An 18,699-nucleotide genomic window follows, 5' to 3' on the forward strand; every position below is an offset into this window, starting at 1 on the left:
AGATTTTCTAAGCAGTGTTACTGTCTCACTGATGCTTTAATGATGCTTGCTGTGTATTTTACCTTTTATTTTTTTATAACAAACTACAGTATTACAAAAAAGCCTTTTTAATAAACGTGCTCTGTGATTTAGCTTTGATCTATACTCCGGCACTTCAATTGCTCTTGGTACAGACCACTGGCTTCTGTAAGAATGTCAAGGGTAGAAGGTTACGGAAAGTCTGACCTGCGCTTCCAGCTACGAGCATGTAGGACTGAGATCGCCATGGCAATCCATGACCCCTTCCCACTGCTGTACGGACTGGCCGATCATGACATCATCTCTGAACAGATCCTGAAGGTAAACAAGAGATCACACTGGTCAACATTTTTCTCTTTTGCATTTTGACACAAAAGCACTGTTATTATACAAAATATATACATATATATATATATTAATGTAAATTATAAAACAATAATACTATATATTATATGTACTATATTATTATAATTTTTATTACTTTAATTTAATAATTAATTAAATAAATAATTAATTAATTTTAAATCTTGATATAGGATGTAAGGATATGTTTATGCTCTAACAAGATAAATGTATACTTCGTCTTCTTAGGGACATACGAGAAGAAATATTCAAGAATGTACTGTTTTACAATGTACTATTACAATGAAAGAATTCAAGCTTTTAAGGCCTTTAAAAAATAAAAATCACAATAAGGGGTTTTCTCTTTTTCTCCTTATGTGATTTACAGAAAAGAAAAAGCCAATACTGCAGGTATTACATGTTTTTAAAAGGCGTTTCATTAATGAATAAACTAATCCTTTTAAGGAGACGTTAGAGCGAAAGAAAAAAGACGGAATCCACAAAGCTGTCTACTCCCTCCTAACTTTACTTCTGGATCGGGACGTTGCCATCCTCCAGGCCTTCTGGAACAACCTTTGGAAAGAATACAACAAGGAGAGTTACCCCAAACTGGAAACTTTGTTTATCAACCTCCCCAAAGGTACAGTTATACAGGTACACAGGCAAACGTCAAGGCGGGTTGGAGGAGATTGTGATGACAATCTGATTTGGCAGGACTAAGGCAGATGGTCAGACACACCGGGAACCCCAGGCTTGAGCTGCAGGCTCGTGGCCAGACGGGCAAGAAGAGAGGGGCAGCAGAAAAACAGCTATCCCATCGCCCTCATCACTTCACCAAAAGAGCCAGCTCCAGCTCAGGTATGACAACCGGCACAAACAAAAAGCCATAGTTCATAAATCAAATTGAAAAAGAAATGAAGTAATGATGTTAAATGCAGCAAAATAAATCAACTTTATAAAATATAACTGATCAGTGCAGCACCCTTGCACAACATTCTCATTGATGTTAGTGTTATGTATCACTTATTTGAAACTATAGTATATTCTATACTATTTAGTTATATTAATACCTTTATCACAATCTGGCAACCACGTCTAATATCTATATGGGTCAGTTGTTCCAGGAGGCAAAGGAAAGTGTAAGAGGAAAACAGACGGTGCGGCACTTTCCCACGCGTTTGTGAAAGCGTGTGGTTAGGCCGACAGCGTTGTAGCTACTAGAATAATTAGGTTGCAGGGGTGCCGCCAGAAATTCTGGGCCCTATGGAAACCAAAATTTCTGGGCCCCCTACAAATAGGAAAATAATAAGGGGATCTGCTCTTCTGGGCCCTAAATCGGCCTGGGCCCTTAGAATCGTCCTAACCTTCCACCCCTTTACGGCGCCCATGGGTTGCATGCAAACAAATGTAACAAATGTGCTGGTTGTAGGAGTCCAGGCTGTCTCTACCTCAGTCCAGCGGGCCGTGACCGTGTCCACAAGCGACCGTCCCACTGCATGCGGGACAATGGAGGGGATTCTGATCCAGAAAGTCATTGAGTCTGGTGAGCTGACGGACAGTGATACACATATTTACTCAGTTAATGCTTTTGCTTTGATGTCGCAGCTACTTTTGTCTGCAGGAAGTGCCAAAAAATGCATCAAAGTTGGTGGAGAGTTTTACTCTTCGGGCAAACTGGATGAGGGAGCTGGACACAAGACCGCACAAAACTATACTCACCAGCAGGGGGAGCCAAACACCAGAGCAATGGATGTAAGTGGTCGACAGGGCATACCAAAATAACAAAATCTTTGATGTTAAAATCATTTCAAAGAAATTCTATGATTTGTTTATTGTTTTTGTGATCATTATCCTAATCCTGAGAATATACTTTATTTTTATTTTCCTAGTATCATACATAACTAAAATATGAACAAATTAAATATTATTAATTGTAAAAACATACAGCATCTGTACTATATCGTCATCATTGTTTTTTAGGTCGGGCGTAATGATGATGAGTGTGCGGTGTGTAGAGATGGTGGCGAGCTCATCTGCTGTGACGGCTGTCCTCGTGCCTTTCACCTCACCTGCCTGATGCCACCCCTTACCTCCATACCCAGGTACACAGCATGGGACCTACGTGTAAAACTAACAAGTCATTGTTAAAAAAATTGCACAATAGTCAACAACATGTAAAAAACATTGAAAAAAAGAGTGGGGGTCAAAAAGTCTGAGACCTTGATTATTTTCAGTGTGATTTTATAGGTTTGGACCCCACTCCTTATCAGTCTTACATCAAAATGTGCTTGTTCTTTTAGTGGTACATGGAGGTGTCAGTTATGCCACAGCAACAGAGCCAATGAGAGGCCATACAACTCCTCGCAGGTAAAACTTAATTATTATTAATTACAGTTGGTTATATGTGACCCTGGATAACAAGTCTTAAGTAGCACGGGAAAAGCCAAAAATACATTGTATGAGTCAAAATTATGATTTTTTCTTTTTTGCCCAAAGTCATTAGGATATTATGGAAAGATCATGTTCCATGAAGATATTTTGTAAATTTCCAACCCTAAATACTTAAAAACTTTATTTTGTGAGTGGATGGCCTGCTACAGCACCTCTGATGGACAACTTTAAAGGCGATTTTCTCAACGTTTAGATTTTTTAGCACCCTCAGATTCCAGAGTTATAAACGTCTGTATCTCTGCCATATATTGTCCTATCCTTAACAACTTCTACATCAATAGAAAGCTTAATTATACAGCTTTCGGATGATGTAAAAATGTCAATTTTGAAAAATTGACCCACAAGACTGGTTTTGTTGTCCAGTGTCACATATACATACTAGCACTAATAACTACTAATAAGTGAAGCAAAATTACTTTTCGTAATATGGTAGTATTAACTTCTCTTTATTAGCCTGCTGTTCATATTCCCCTGATGGAGACAAGCTCCGGCTCTGCTGTGGACTTTTCCTTCTTCTCCTCTATGTCCTCCACTTCACTTTCCACAGTCACTGGAGACAAAAGTGCTCAGTCCACGGGCCTTCAGGTAACACTTTCATGGGACTCAATTTGAGACACAGTGACTTAGAGAATTAATGGGATAAATGCACCAGCCACCCCACTTGTTCTTACATCCGCTAACTTAAATTAAAGACGAAATGGTACTCTTTGGAAGAACTGGTAATTTTTTTACCTTAAACCCTGTAATCCCTTATTATAATATCCTATTATATTGAGATATTTATAAGCTTGATGTTTTATTTTTGTTAGTCCGCAGATGGTGAAATGGCTAGTGTCAGGATAGCTTGTGGAATTTGCCACCTAACTCGAGGAGAGCTGATCACCTGCCCTCAGTGCCTTCAGAGCTACCATTCCCATTGCCATTTCTCAAAGTAAGTCCGTCTAGATCTTTCATTCTTTAGTATATTTACTGTAAATTCTACCCTGTTTTGACGCTCAGTCCATCCCTCTATGTATCTCAGTGGAAAGACTAAATGTAGGAATTGCTCCAGGAATTGGGGTTCAGAAAGGGAAGCTTCAATCAACAGTCTTCAGGTATTCCTTTAACACAGAACACTGATACTTTAAACCTCTGGTTTGCACAAATATGGGTATTTTTATTCTCACAGATGAACCAGCACATAAGTGATCAGAGCTTAGCACCCTCAGAGCAACTGCTGAACAAAGATGAAGTGGACTCTATAATGGGGGAGGTAGGCATTTTTAAGAAATTCCTCACTAATAAATAGATGCAACACATGTGTTACAAAAAAAGAAATATAGATTGTGCATATGATACTTAACAGTCTATTTCTCTTTATAAATGCAGAGCTCTATAGATGGGATCCTGCAGTGGGCTTTCCACAACATTTCACGCCCCATCTCTGACTCTCAGGGCTATTTTTAGTGAAACTGTGAATTCCAGAAATCATAGAATCCCATTTCTTTGCAAAAGATAGGCTGGTTTAGACATTAAATGTTAACTTCAACTAAAACGGGGGTGCAGTTGCAATTTTTTTTTGTCTCTCCCACAAATGTATTACCGTGCTTAAAAGTTTTGTATGACTTTGTCAAAAATAACGATGAGTAAAATAACTTTGCAATACATTATATGCATCAAAACAATACAAGTATAAACATCTAAATACACAAATAGTCCCATACAAGTGTAATTTATAGATAAGCAATACACATTTAACCAGCATAATCTAGTAAAACTATTTACAAAGAGGTCATTGACCTAAAACGGTCTCCTAGTATAAATAATATACTATAAGTATATAGTATAAATATAATAACCAGACTGGAATGAAATATGTAACATGGACTTTTAATTCTGTATTGTCACCATAAATCCAGCAACATCTATTTTAGACAATAGTCCGAGCCTAGATAAACTGATTTCTGTTTCTCTCTGGCGAACATGTAAAACGTGTTGCCATTCTTTAATAAAGATTCTCAACCCTGCGATCCCTCTCTTTGCTATGTGTGTGTGTCTCCAAGTGTTCCTACTTGGCCCTTCTCTGCTCTTCACAGAATGGTTTTGACACATCCCAAGGAATGCATGGTCTCCAGCCAATACTGTCAATTTTCCTCTTCGGCCCCCTCAAGAGACAAAAGCAAGAGAGCGGGAGAGGAGAGAGAGCATTTGGAATGTTAATGACAACCATGTGGAGCTCTTGGAAATATGCTGTTGCTAATGTCAACGCATTATGTATGTCCACACAGACCAAAGCTTCTTGTTTGCTTTGATAGGAATTCGTACAAAAACGGTAAAAAATGAGCAGCGTACGAATTCATCAGAATCTCAGTTATGTGTCTTTTTTTGTCTTGGTCTATAAAGTGTGTAAAGTATGCGCTCTTTAGGCAGCTGGTGTTGTGACAGGCCAGAGGCCAGACATTTTTGGGATGGTGCAGGGTTGCTATGGCTACCTGTTCTTTAATACCCAACAAATAATGATCGGGGAATGTATTACGTTGTAGGCTAAATCTCAGCAGAGCATAAAGGAAAATGTTTTTATATGAGAAGACGTTTGGCAATACAGGCTGCATTCATCAATGAGACGTCAGAATACACAGAAAGCTGGTTCTGGTTTTGTTCCTGCAGTGCCAAGACCGTTCATATTTATGATGTGTTGGTTTAAGCTGCGTTTTTTATTCTTGTTTTATGTAGCAAAGACATTTTATATCCTTTATGTTTTATCATTGTTTGGTCATGTCTGAAAGCGGCTCCAAATTTCCATCTGAACTTCATGAAAGTGTAGATAAAACATGAAGTTAAAGACCTTGCGAATTGCAGTCGGACATTTTGTATATTCGTGTAGTTATTCACATCTGAGATTTCAAATAGCTTTATCAGTCTTTTGAAAAGTTTTTATGCCATTTATTCATCTAGTTTGTTAAAGACGTCAAGGTAAGAGTTGACTAGAGTCAAACAGCATCATTGCTTTGTTACCATTTTGCTCCCCGATTCACCTGGCGTGGCTTGTATCCAGTCCCATTCCTTTCATGATTACTGAAATACAACATATTGCACAGTTCCACACATCCATTCCAGCTGGAAAGATCATTATTGGCACTTCCAAGGCGCAACAGTGTGGAAAACCCAAGCTACCTTAACCAAAAGCATGCAAACTTTTCTCCTGCTCTGCCATTAACTGTAAATAATGTCAACTTCACCTGTTTTCAATTCGTTTGTAACCCCACGACCAAACTATCTGTTGAAATGACAAAGTGAAGATAAATTGCAATGCATAACAGTAATCCCAGTATGAGCTGGATTGTATCTCATCTCTGACAAATATTGTGCAAGTCTGCACAGAGGAATGTGAATAGAGCTATAAAAGGTTAAGAGGAGAGTATTCCGCATAGCTTTAGATGAATGGTACCACAATTATGTTAAAACAAACACTTTTATTATCAGCAACTTCATACTTGTAATGTTTTGCATACTAGTCGTGTGTTTGTTCAAGATAAGCGCGGAGGTGGTATTTTTTACTTTGCATATAACCGTTTTTATTGTTTTGACAGTTCAACACACTACAAATAGGTTGTTGCTGTTTTATTTCCTTGTTTATAATTGTCTGGTGTATGTCAGGATCTTGGCCTGTTTTTTGTATATTTGTTTATTGAGTTCAAAGAAAGATTTGACAGTGATGACTGGTGATAATCGTTGAAAGGAACATTACTATTATTATGACTATGGTTACTTTTTCCAAAGTTTTCGTTCTCCTTCTTGTGCTCAACGGATGTATTTCCTGAGATATCCTGTCGGTCGTGACCCTCACATTCCACTCATAATTCCCATGCTAGTGGTGTCAGACATTCCATCAATCAAAGTGAATATTTGTGCCAACGAAACATTTAAATCGTCTTTGGGCCAATGAAAGTAAGATTGTAGTGATGTTGTCAACTTGTCACCGGTTTTGTTTTAAAGCGGATGCATCAATAATTGTGCTCTCTGTTAAGGGAATTATGTTGGGCACCTATTGCCAGTCCCAATGGACTTATTTCTGCTACAAAATTAATGTCAGTTTCTCTTCCTTGCTCCCAATGTAACCTTTGTCACATAATTGCACGTTGAAGTCAATAACAATCTCCATGGCATGGCTGTATTTCTGCCTCTCATCCACTGAAGTGTAACAAAACACAGAGAACGAGCTGCCGCCTGCCTGCATGTAAACTGAGCCGATGCTCGTAAAACTTCCTCCAGTTGAATGGCATCTCTCATATGGAAAAAAGCTATATTTGGCCAAAAAGTCATGCACCACTTACCCAATATAATAAACTTCTGTTATGAATCTTGATTCAGTGTCATGTTCAGATCTTCAGATAAACTCAGTTTATACAGTAATACCTATCTACTGTCTAGTACAAAAAAGTTGTAATATAAGAAATATAAACAATATACAGTACATATAGAATTTTGTGCCAGTATCTCACACATTTTCAGGCGCTTGTGTTATTTTCAGCTAAAATGACTTGTGTTCAAGGACATTTTTCCATGGTGATGAGAAATAGCCTGTCTGTGAAGCTTCCACACAATGACTCTGTTTCAGTGGGACTAAACGCTATTTTTAGCTCGATCAGCTGACATAGTAAGCAATAAAGAGCTTATTCATGATGTTATTTTATTAATTATGCTGACAGGGTTAACAACAAGGAACTTGAGTTGTAGGCTACTTGAGCATTCTGATATTCTGTCCTTAAAAAGGCTTACACAACTATATTTATTTACCCACTATCTTATCAGCATTTTGGGTGCCATTAAAAATAACAATATAACTAGTGCAGAATGTGAATGTTGTTATGACCAATGTAATTCCAATGCCATTTACACTCCCCCTCCTTTTTTGAGTACATTCCTGAAAAGCAACTGGTCATTGTAAACGGTTTGCCGTTTGTGATCCTGTAGCATGACTGTCATATGAATCTCATTTTTAAATAAACGTAAAAGGTAGAATTTGCATGAAATTCTAGAGAAGGTCATAAATCTAAGCCTGTTCTAGTTTAAATGTGAACATCCTCGTTCTCCACCACCTTGGTGGGTAAAACCGCTGAGTGTGAGCTATGTGCTGGATCAGCAGTAGCAGGGGCAGCTATTTGCTTAGGGGCACAACGGTTAGCCGGTTAAAAAAGGGATTCACATGAATAAGCGGCATTCTCCTGGTTTAGTGGAAATCTATCTAGGGGATCTTTACAAACTCCATCTCTAATCATGTTGTATTGCCTGTTGTTTTCATTGTCCTTTATTGACCCAAAACCATTTCATGAACGAATGCAATGTTCCTGGAAAAATGTTGAGTAGTTCATGCATTTCCAAAAATGTAGTGATCTGCAATGAGATGTTATGAGAACAATCTGAGCACACCGGTAAAGAGGAATGTAAATGAAGCTCATAATCTCTATTAACACCATGGAATGTAAAGAATGGAGTTGTGAGCAAGAAAACAACATACAGATGATTTTCACTGTTTCATGACCCAGATCCACAGAGCCACCATAAACTCTCAGTCTTGGGTAAAGTAATCTTTTCGGTTTTATATTCAAAGCACAAGATCTTCTCAAACAAGGCTACTGTTGGTAGTGCACAGATAGTATTTGAGACTTATGTATTGCAATAAGGTCTTTGGACAGTGCCGGTGGGTTTCATGAAGAGTCATGTGTAGTATTTATTTCTCTTTCCCTCTGAATTGCACACACACCTCTGGTCGTTCCTCTCACCTACCCACAGCCACAGAGGAAAACTACCTGCAGAAGAGTAACCGTACTATACTGTATATTACATGTATGCTATAGAGTCGACTCGCAGCAGATTAAATAAATAAGTGGACATATAAACAGTATTTATTTGGGCAGATTGAGATTACTTTATTAGTTGTCCGATGTAATATGCTGGTTAATACACTGAATCCGAAAAAAAGACTGTTGAGCTTGCTTTTCTTTAGAGACATTCCCTCTATTTACGTGCCCAAGGCTTGTTTTGCAATTAAATACAGTTTTGGTGTTTATGTGTAAAGAAAGTGGCCCGGAGCAGTGCTGGTCCACAAACAACTATAGGCCATTGTGTCCTATCTCAGTGAGTCATGCTTCAATCACCTCTTAAATCACAAATGTGCCATGAAAATATGCTTGGCCATTCTCAACCAATAAAGGCAGAATTGTGATGAGAATAGAGAATCCTCTCTTGTACCAATGCCTGCTTTAGACGACCCAAATAACCACAACTGATGCCTTTTGTGCTCAATGTAGTTCTGTCCGTATTTTCTCCTCTCAGTTGTTTTCTTTTCTCAGTGCTCAAGTCTTGTGACTCTTCTAAAAAAAAAACAGGCCAGTTTCTGACTGAACAGTCTAAGATATCAGGGTGAAGGCTCAAGGAATGAAGATATTTCGGTTTGGCCCCCAGAGGGGCCTTCAGGGAGAAAGAGATAAACAGTGTGTGTGAGAGAGAGAGAGAGAGAGAGAGAGACAGAGAGAGAGAGCTCTAAGTGAATTCTCTCACTGCTCGGAGGTGCCTTCACACTTTCTTCCAGATTCTCTAAGATTTGTAGAGACCTGCCAACGACTGCTTCCTTTCCACACACCTGCAATCAAGCATTCACATGTCTACACGCCTGTTTCCCATTGAGTCACTGTCTGAGATGTAGCCGCGGAAATACCCTCCTATCAGTCTATTCAAGAGCGGAATGTGAATGCATTTCTAAACATCACAACACAGCAGCAAACGAAATCTTCCTAGTTTTACTTTTAATTTGCGCTTGATCCCAACACACAGTTCCGCCCAACTGATTAAACATTTGGCTTAGTGTGCTCTGTAAAATTCCACCCTTTCCCATGCGCTGTGGCTTTAGACAGGAGGAACCTGAGGATTCAGAACGACAAGGCAAGAGAGGAACGTTACAGTAACACCCTGTCTGCCGTTTCAGGGTGTTACCTCCCTGTTTCCTGTTGGCAAGCTTTTCTGGCCTATTGAAAAAAAGGCGAATCAAATATTAAATCTCAATATGTCTGTTTAATGTTACATGTTGATATCGTGAATGGTTTGTTTTATATCTCACAAACAATGAAACGTTGGGAAAGATCACCTTCGGGGTGTCAAAGCCTAGTTCCACAGCCTGTGATCTGTGTGGAGGTGCTACAGGAATGTGTTTTGTTTACAAAGGCCCCTGAGTTTGTTTGCTCTATATTGTGACATCAGGAAGTAAGTTATGCAGATAGACGCCCTTGGGAATAGACAAACTAAAGAAAGCTTCTCTTTTTCATACTTGCTTATTTATGAAACAAAAATGTAAGTCACAGATAGAGATTGTATGATAGTTGAATGTATAAATGTTCAACCATTAAGCAGCCTATACACGAAAACATGCTGTGCATTTGGCGGGTTTGCTTAAATACACACAGGCTGATCTTCTAACTCTTTGCATTCTGTATCTTTGTGTCAACACGTTTGCATACTTTTCAACTCAGGTCACACCTTCTGACGTAAATCTTTTCTCAACTAAAATGACATCACTATTCAGACTCTGCATTAATACATATGCTATGCGTACATTTTGTGGAACTATAACATCGGCGCTGTTCTTTTAAATGACATGATTTTCCACGAAAATTTGTGATATATCTCTGGCGGACGCAGGTCGAACTGCAGCTGCTCTCTCTCTCTCTCTCTCTCTCTCTCTCTCTCTCTCTCCGTCCCCCCTCTTCACTTTTGATCCCTGAGCTCAGAAATTCCGATCATTCCAGGCGCGCTCAGTTATTTATGAGCACAGCGCGCGCCTACCAGCTCACAACCCAACCAGACCTAAACGCGCAAGCATATAAACTATGAGATAAACCATACAAGGACCATTTCAGTGGGACTATTGTAAATGCCATTAAGGGAATCGGTTTGGAATGAAAGTATTTGGTAAGTTGGTTTTCTATTTACTCAACATTATATGGATTGTTTGGGGAAATAGAAAATGCTTCCGCTAATGCTAGAACACATTCGGCCAGAAAACCTTTAAATGTGAAACTTTCAATGTAATGGGGATCAATCCGAGTCAGTACAAGTAAACCACATTGTTGATTAACGATTTGTTGGCAAGTAAAATTGTTTTGGGGTAATGGCGTTCTTTAAAATAGCTGGGGAAGTGCGCGAAGCGTTTGGTTACGCGAATATCCCCGTTTGCGCTTTTGTTAACGCTTTGCTTGTGTTTAAAGGGATAGTTCACCCAAAATGAAAATTCTCTCATCATTTATCCACCCTCAGGTTGCTTCAAACCTCTATACGTTTCTTTGTTCTGCTGAACACAAAGGAAGATATTTGGAAGAATGTCAGTAACCAAAAAGCTCTCATCCCCCATTTACTGCCATAGTAGAGAAAATAAATACTATGGGAGTTAATGGGGGATGAGGTCTGTTTGGTTACTGAACATTCTTCCAAATAGCTTCCTTTGTGTTTAGCAGAACAAAGAAATTTCTATAGGAACAATTTGATGGTGAGTAAATGATGGCAGATTTTCCTTTCTTAACTTTAAGAGCTGGCGTGAACTATTTACATACTTGTATTATTTAAAATGATGTAATATTACATTGTTTTTGTAAAAAAAAACTATTTTTGTGTATAATTATTATTATTTTTAGGGTTCTTTTTCATTCTGTAAAATTATATTGATGAATTGATAATTTACATAATTTAAACATATTACAAAAAATATGATTTATTCAATTTACAAAGAACTGTTTGTTGTTAAATCTTGATGATCACAAAAAAAGACAGTTTGTTAAATCTCTCTTGCCCCGCAGGTCCAGTTCACAAACAAAATATTTATCTTAATCAAATATAATGAGAGGTGAAGACGCATCCGGCACTGTCCTCCACAGACTGATCCAAGAACAGCTTCGCTATGGAAACCCCACAGACGCGCACACACTCCTGGCCATCCAGCAGCAGGCCCTGCGACGGGGAGGAGGTGTTGAAGGTGGCAGCGGAGGAGCTTGTTCTCCCCAATCCTCATCTGAGAGCCTCAGTCAGGAGGAGCCCCAGTCCCCTCAGCTCTCTGCCCGTCAAGAGCCGCAGGGCCAAGAGCACCAGGTTGACTTCCAGCACTCTGAGAACTACAAATCCTACCCGCACCATGTTGAGGAGCTGCCTACCTACGAACAAGCTAAAGCTCATTCCCAGTATTTGGCCACACAGTGGTGCCAGCCGCACAGGGTCTGCTCTCTACAGGATGGTGTAAACAGCCAGAAACCTTTTGAGGAGGAAGGTACCTGGGATCAGAAACGAGGCCACGCACGGTCACTCAGTGATCGACTTCTACAGCTTTCCATGGACCGCAATGCTAGCAATTCAATTCCTGCAACTGCTTCTTCTGTTGGCTGCCCCTATAGTTTTCCACATGGATATCATTCAAACCAGCACTTAACACATAGCCAGGGTTTGGATTACTATAAGCAGGGATCTCAAGTGCAGTCTCAAGGATACGTGCTTAGACAAGGGCTGGAGTATGAGCAGTACCACAAACCACCACCACCATTCCATTCTCACCTCAACAGGTATGAGATACTAGAAGAATTGCTTACATGACACTGCACCACACCACCTACTTCACACGCAGATACTTGAATGTAATTTGGAAATATTTCATCTTTAACTAATTTTGGTGTGTTCAATTCTCACAGTTCTTACGTACTTTATAGTATGTGTCATTATGACTAACAGTCTGTTAGCTGATACTATGCCTGAGTTTGCAATACGAGACATACCAATGTTTTTTGTCACCAGATATGTTGTTACTGGCTGCCTCTAAGGTTTTTAAGCTAACATGATGCTTTTTTACCTTGTGCCACTTTAGAAATAGCCCACCTATGCAGTCACCGGACGCATGCCATACATACTCCACGTCTCCCCCTGTGGGCAGGGAGGTGTCCGCTTGCAGTCGCAGTCAACTGGAGATGCTCGTGCAGGAGAATAAGAGGCTGAGACAGGAGCTGGAGGGAAACACTGAAAAGGCCCTTAAAATTCAGAAGGTAAATTTTGACTTTGAAATTGTTCAGCTAGTTATGTAGTCAATTAGATATTTAGTTTATTGTGGGCAGTGCTGCTTTTCTTTCAAACATTTCCATCACAGACTTTAGTTGTACACAAAGGTAGAAGCAAAATATTTGGATGCCAGTATACGTGATGTCAACTATAAAAATATCTAGACAGAATAGGGTTATTCACAAGGTTTTTAATTTCCACTGGCTTGTGTCCAAGAGGCTGTGAAGTGTTTCCAGTAGATTACATCAGAGAGCCTCAGCTCTTTCTCACTCTGAAGGAATGATAATTATACAGGTTACCCATCTGGCTACTGCCTTGTGTAAACATACCTGAGGAGTCATGGTCTTTCCATATGGCCTCCTGAACACAGTCTATGTTCTCTGGTATGCTCAGACCCTTGCTGAAAGGTCTTGTATTTTACGGTTGTTGAAAGCCACATTTCTAAAAACGGTAGATGGCAATAAAATTGTTGGATTAAAACATCTGATATTAAAGGGATAATTCACCCAAAAATGAAAATTCTGTCATGAATTGTTCAGAAATTTCATTGACTACCATATTAAAAAAAGAAATAGTAGAAAACAAACAGTTCTGGGCCACGTTTGACAACCATATTAATGATGCCCCACAAATCTCAGTTGCTAACATTTTTTTTTGTTCAACAGAACAAAGAAATTTATTCAGGTTTGGAACAACTTGAGGTTGAGACATTTATGACAGAATTTTCGTTTTTGGGTTAACTGTCCATTTAAATTTAAAGTCTCACGAGCAGAAGTGTTCAGATTATAATCAGTATATTTCTACTTTAATTTATATGGCTCTTATTTTTCTCACAGCTGGAACAAGAAATCCAGAGGATCTCAGAGGCCTATGACACATTGATGCAGGGCTGTGCTAAAAGAGAAACTCTGGAGCAAGCCTTACGGAACAAGCTCATGGGTGAAATCAAGAGACTGCAGCATTCAAACATTCAAGTGGCAAAAGAAGCCGAGGCTGCAGACCACAACCAGCATGTTATCATGAAGCTCCTTTCGCAGAGTAAGTTCCCATGAGAAAGACAAATCACAGATGAGATCTCAGTTAATTCTCCTAGAATTCAATGTGAATAAATGGAAACCAAATAAACACTTTTGCTCTCTGGCATTCGCCATTTGAGTTTTAGATGCAAGTCTGCATTTAAAAGTCATTTTAATTATAGGTTCCATGACCTCAAGCATTTCTCATCAAATTTACCCAAACCCAGATTATTTTACCTCTACAATCTTCATTTTACACCTCCATACTCTTTATGTATTTCACCAAGTGTCTCCTTTGCGCCTACTTTTATTTCTCTTGAACAATTTTAATAATCTAAGACTATGAGATACTTAAATAAAGTATTACTGAGAACCCAACCAAAGAGCAAAAATATTTTCCTCTGGGTTTATGAGACACAACCATCATCCTCATTGGTGGGAAACAATGGCAATAATCTGAAGCTCTCAGATGTGGGTCAAAGGGAGAGTGGGCTGCCAATTCTCCTTCCCTCCGCATTCCTTAGCCGCTTGCGTAAATGGGACGCTCTGGACTTTGTGATAGAATTCCTCTTGTTATGAGCAGGAAGTCAATGGGGAGTGGTGCTGGAGAGGGTCAACATAAACATTCCATCAGCATGTTTCTCACGTCCTCACAAATACCTCTGTGTTATGACTTTAGACAAGAAATGCTGTGACTTGATCATAGGCAACATTTGACTTGGAGACCTGTACTGTACCCACCACTTTATGAAATATCTCATTCTGACTCATTCAAACGTGCATTTATGTAACTTTCGTTATTAAAATTGTTTTCAAACTAGGATGGTTTACATATTATTGAAATATGAATCTAAAATCTCTGTTTCTCTGACAGATGATGAACAGCAGCTTAAATCTGCACGTCTGGAGCAGGAGGTGCAGCATCTGCGAGATGAAGCCGAGCAGCATCTGCGCAGAAGTGAGTCTCTGGAGGCCACCCTTAGGTCCACGCAGACGCGCAGCCAGCAGCTGTGGACCGAGCTGCAGAGAAAGAATGCATATGTAGAGAAGGTTGAGCGTCTGCAGGGGGCTCTGGCTCAGCTGCAAGCAACTTGTGAGAAAAGAGAAGGCTTGGAAACGCGCCTGCGAACGCGGCTAGAGCATGAACTGCGCAGCCTCCGTAATCAACAGGTACTAAGACAAGCACACACACAAATTACACCAAAAAAATTGGTTTGCTGGTCTTAACACTGATTTGTTTTTCTTTGTCTATAGAGACAGCCTCAACCAATCAATGGAGCTCGCATGAGCGTGTCCAATCTTGAGGAGATTCTGCTAGAGAAAGAAGAGCGGATTTTGTCCCTGGAGGCTGACAAGATGCGCTGGGAGCAGAAGTACTTGGAAGAAAAGACCATGAGGGAGTTTGCAATGGATGCTGCTGCGACCGCCGCAGCTCAGAGGTACAAACAAAGAGAAAGATGTTGACATCTCAATGTCGTTTTTTGTGCAAACAAGTCCCTAACCACAAGGTTTATCCGTCCATTCTTTGCAGAGACACAACCATCATCAACCATTCACCGTGCCATTCCTCAAACAGCAGTTTCAATGAGGAGCTGCCATCATCTGAGTACAGGAACCAGGAGGTGGAGAACAGGTGAGAACTCACTCCGGTCATTCAAATGTCATTTCAGTTCAGACTTAGTTTGCACCAGACACCACCTGTGTGTGCATAGTTTAAGGATGCATTTACCATTGATGTTTTTAGAATCCGTGCTCTGCATGCCCTGATCCTGGAGAAGGACACAGTGATCAACACGTTAAAGCAGAGGATGGATAAGGAGTCAGGATTCCTCCGGCCAGCCAGCTCTGAGCCCTCCATCAGCACCTCTCATCCCACTGGCCAGTGCAAAGGTCCGTATCTGAACGCTAACATTACTTTTGCTTGATCAGAACTAAATCATCATTCAACAAATGTATATATAAAGTAAATGATATGTTTTCCTGATTTTTTGCTATTTTAGATGCCAATACAACTGTAGCGCTTCGAGCGGCATTTAACATATTTTAAAAACATTATGCATACTTTATCCCAAAATCATTTGTAAAAATCCATTACTTGACATTTATTCATTATTTATTTATATTAATATTGTGATTATGGGCATTTGTAAAGTATCGGATCCTAGACTGACATCAGATAAGCTGAGCATAGTAAAGTATCTTGTAACAAGCTCTTATGGTATTTTTCCAGGAAAGAGTCATTCAGATGACCAGACGTCAGGCACGTCACATTTCTCATGCTCGCATGTAACTACACCCGGACAGTCTGAGCCAGTGAAACACGCTACAGGTCAAGATCACAGCACAGAGTCCAACCTCAGTGAGTACACAAATCGTACACAAACTGTCTCGCTCAGTAGTGTATTATAATGTTTTGCCTTTATGTGTATCTCACTTCATGAAGTGTATGATTGGCAGGAGATCAATGATTGTTCTCTTACAGAAGCTGTAATGTACCGCAGGGGTCATTGATTAACTTGGAAATCGCGTGTACTGTAGTATTAGATGCTGCTGATTGGCTAATCTGACCCACATAATCTATAATTAATGCCTATACAGAAATAAAATTTTCTTTTTAACAGAAGAAACACGGCAACGACCATCCCCTGTGGACCTTTTTAAAGGCTTGGATGATGTGGAGGCCGAAGCAGTGGAGATCTTCATATGATTGATAAAAGGTGGATCAGATGAGCTGGCGTTGGGAATAAATGCAAGACTCTTTTGTGGTGAAAAGCAATTCTGGCTAAATAACCGCTGCTCAACGGTCTCCTGTGAAAGAGGGAGCTGCGCTCTCCTCACAAACTGAGGTGAATGGACCGCTTGAGCAGAAAATAAAACATTTGCGAGTGTTAAAAGTTTCAAGGCACAGTACATCTCCATGGTTGCATTTTGTAATTTGGCTGGATACGGCAGTGGACTTGTTTATTGGCTGCTGGTGATGATAATACTATGTTTTCAGTATTTATACAAATCCCATACAGGATCAGACACAAATTTATGAATTGAGTTTAGGACCTTGTGGGTATCTTTCTATAGCCTACCTCTTTTATCTGATAGGAGATCACCATTCCATTCTCTTTCCTCTGAGCAGACCTGTGGTAACTTCACCACATTCCAGTACAATTGAATTCCTGAGGCTCTCGCATGTACTTTTCTACCCCGCCTTCACTGATTGTTATAAACGGTGAAACATTTTTCTCGTGTTTTTGTATTTATGGCCGCAACGCCCTTCAGCGAGGTAATTCTTTGACATTCTACAAGGCAGGAGTGCCCTCGTTGCATTTATAGGAATGGCACGCTTTATGTTGTCATGTGAAAAACAACGCATATTCATTTGTTTGTCTGAGGGAAAACTGATTGTACTATATTGTAATCTTCTTTCCTGTATTTTTCTTTGTTTAATGTTTGTGTTTTTACACTCTTAAAAGGCACATTTGCTGGTCAAGGTGTTAAAGAGAGTATGTTATTGTGTTATAAACAGCTGCGTACTGGTCTTCACAGTTACTCTGTTTCAAAGTAAAATGTTAATATATTTTGTAAGCTGAGAGATAATTTTGTGTTGTTGGAATGTTACACTGAGGAACGATGCCAAAGAGCATTTCAGTAATGTTGTGTGTTCAGAACACATGGCTAAAGGTTGACCTCTCCTATTTAAACCATTAAAGATGTGAATGCTCTGAAACATTTCATAAATCTACAATAAAGTTATTAATATATACAAATGACCGCCTCCAGTGAAGTATGTGTCAAACTACCTGGAAATATTTGTTGGTTCTAGCGAGGACCATTTACTGGATAATGTCCCACTTTTCACATTCTTCATTGTGTTTTTCCTGCTTCTCACACACACTTTCAGAGAAAGATGAGTGATTACAAATGAATGCAAGCGAAGAGCATTCCTGCGCTCATATTTCACCAGAGAAAACCTGACACTAGTTCACCTTTAGGGTCAAATTTGTTTTTCTGAGTGAACAATAGGTAACTGACTCAAAGCTGACTTCATAACTAACATCTGAAGACTATCCGGCCTCCTATTCTACAAATAAATACTTTTGTTCCTAGCAATATCAACAAAGTCATGTACTCTCTGACACCGTATTGACAGTCTGTGTTTTTAAATGCAGTATGACTTATTAAATCTTATGCACTTTTAAATAACTGAATGGCATAAGAGGTATGTTACATGGCATTGTGTATGGGGAAGTTGTGTGTGATCTTCCTGTCAGTCAATTCTTCATTTAGTAGTTTTAAAACCTGATGGCTCAGATACAATCTACATGAGGAACATTTTGTCTACTTAAAGTTAAGATATAAAACAAATTCTGCCTAAAATTAATTTTAGAAAAATATAATATACATTTTCACATGTTCCTGTGGACACACCTTTTACCAGATAAATAACAAAAATGTGTACATGTTTTGCCCTTAACATATGCAGCCATGGTAAATCGGTTAAGTGACATTTAGCATATAGGAGAAACAAAGGAGCACTAGAGCAAAACATACACAAAAAAACCATTGTGATAACCATTTTAAAAATGTCTTGAGGTTGATAAAGGTATCTCAAGAATTCAGGCTTTAACAAGGTGGCCCAGGCATGTAAAGAGAGCGGAAGGGAGTTCGGATACACAATACGTTTTGTGAAAACCACTAAACAAACTAAACTTACTCCAACGATTGAATGAACAGTAGACAATGGAATGAACAGGAAACAATGAACATCCAATGTCTGGTAAATATCTAAGGAGTAACCGTTATCCTAAAAACT

At 39.3% G+C, this 18,699-nt stretch overlaps 2 protein-coding genes across 2 annotated transcripts; both read left to right on the forward strand.

Moving 5' to 3' along the window:
• Window positions 1-192: 192 nt before the first annotated feature.
• Window positions 193-4,538, forward strand: aire (autoimmune regulator). Its single transcript, XM_056744291.1, is given in 13 exon segments — window positions 193-339; window positions 826-1,000; window positions 1,075-1,218; window positions 1,485-1,553; window positions 1,793-1,903; window positions 1,982-2,112; window positions 2,308-2,462; window positions 2,661-2,727; window positions 3,265-3,396; window positions 3,621-3,742; window positions 3,833-3,905; window positions 3,980-4,063; window positions 4,180-4,538. Coding segments are annotated over 13 exon segments (1,488 nt in total). The 3' UTR covers window positions 4,258-4,538.
• Window positions 4,539-10,586: 6,048 nt separating this feature from the next.
• amotl2b (angiomotin like 2b) lies at window positions 10,587-17,653 on the forward strand. The gene is made up of 10 exons (XM_056744387.1): window positions 10,587-10,755; window positions 11,637-12,389; window positions 12,689-12,863; window positions 13,713-13,914; window positions 14,767-15,062; window positions 15,147-15,331; window positions 15,424-15,525; window positions 15,637-15,782; window positions 16,123-16,251; window positions 16,514-17,653. Exons 2-10 carry the CDS (start codon window positions 11,677-11,679, stop codon window positions 16,597-16,599), a joined length of 2,034 nt encoding a protein of 677 aa, XP_056600365.1. The 5' UTR covers window positions 10,587-10,755; window positions 11,637-11,676; the 3' UTR covers window positions 16,600-17,653.
• Window positions 17,654-18,699: the final 1,046 nt, after the last annotated feature.

The sequence above is a fragment of the Triplophysa dalaica genome, chromosome 3, assembly GCF_015846415.1.
Source record: "Triplophysa dalaica isolate WHDGS20190420 chromosome 3, ASM1584641v1, whole genome shotgun sequence".
NCBI lineage: Eukaryota > Metazoa > Chordata > Actinopteri > Cypriniformes > Nemacheilidae > Triplophysa > Triplophysa dalaica.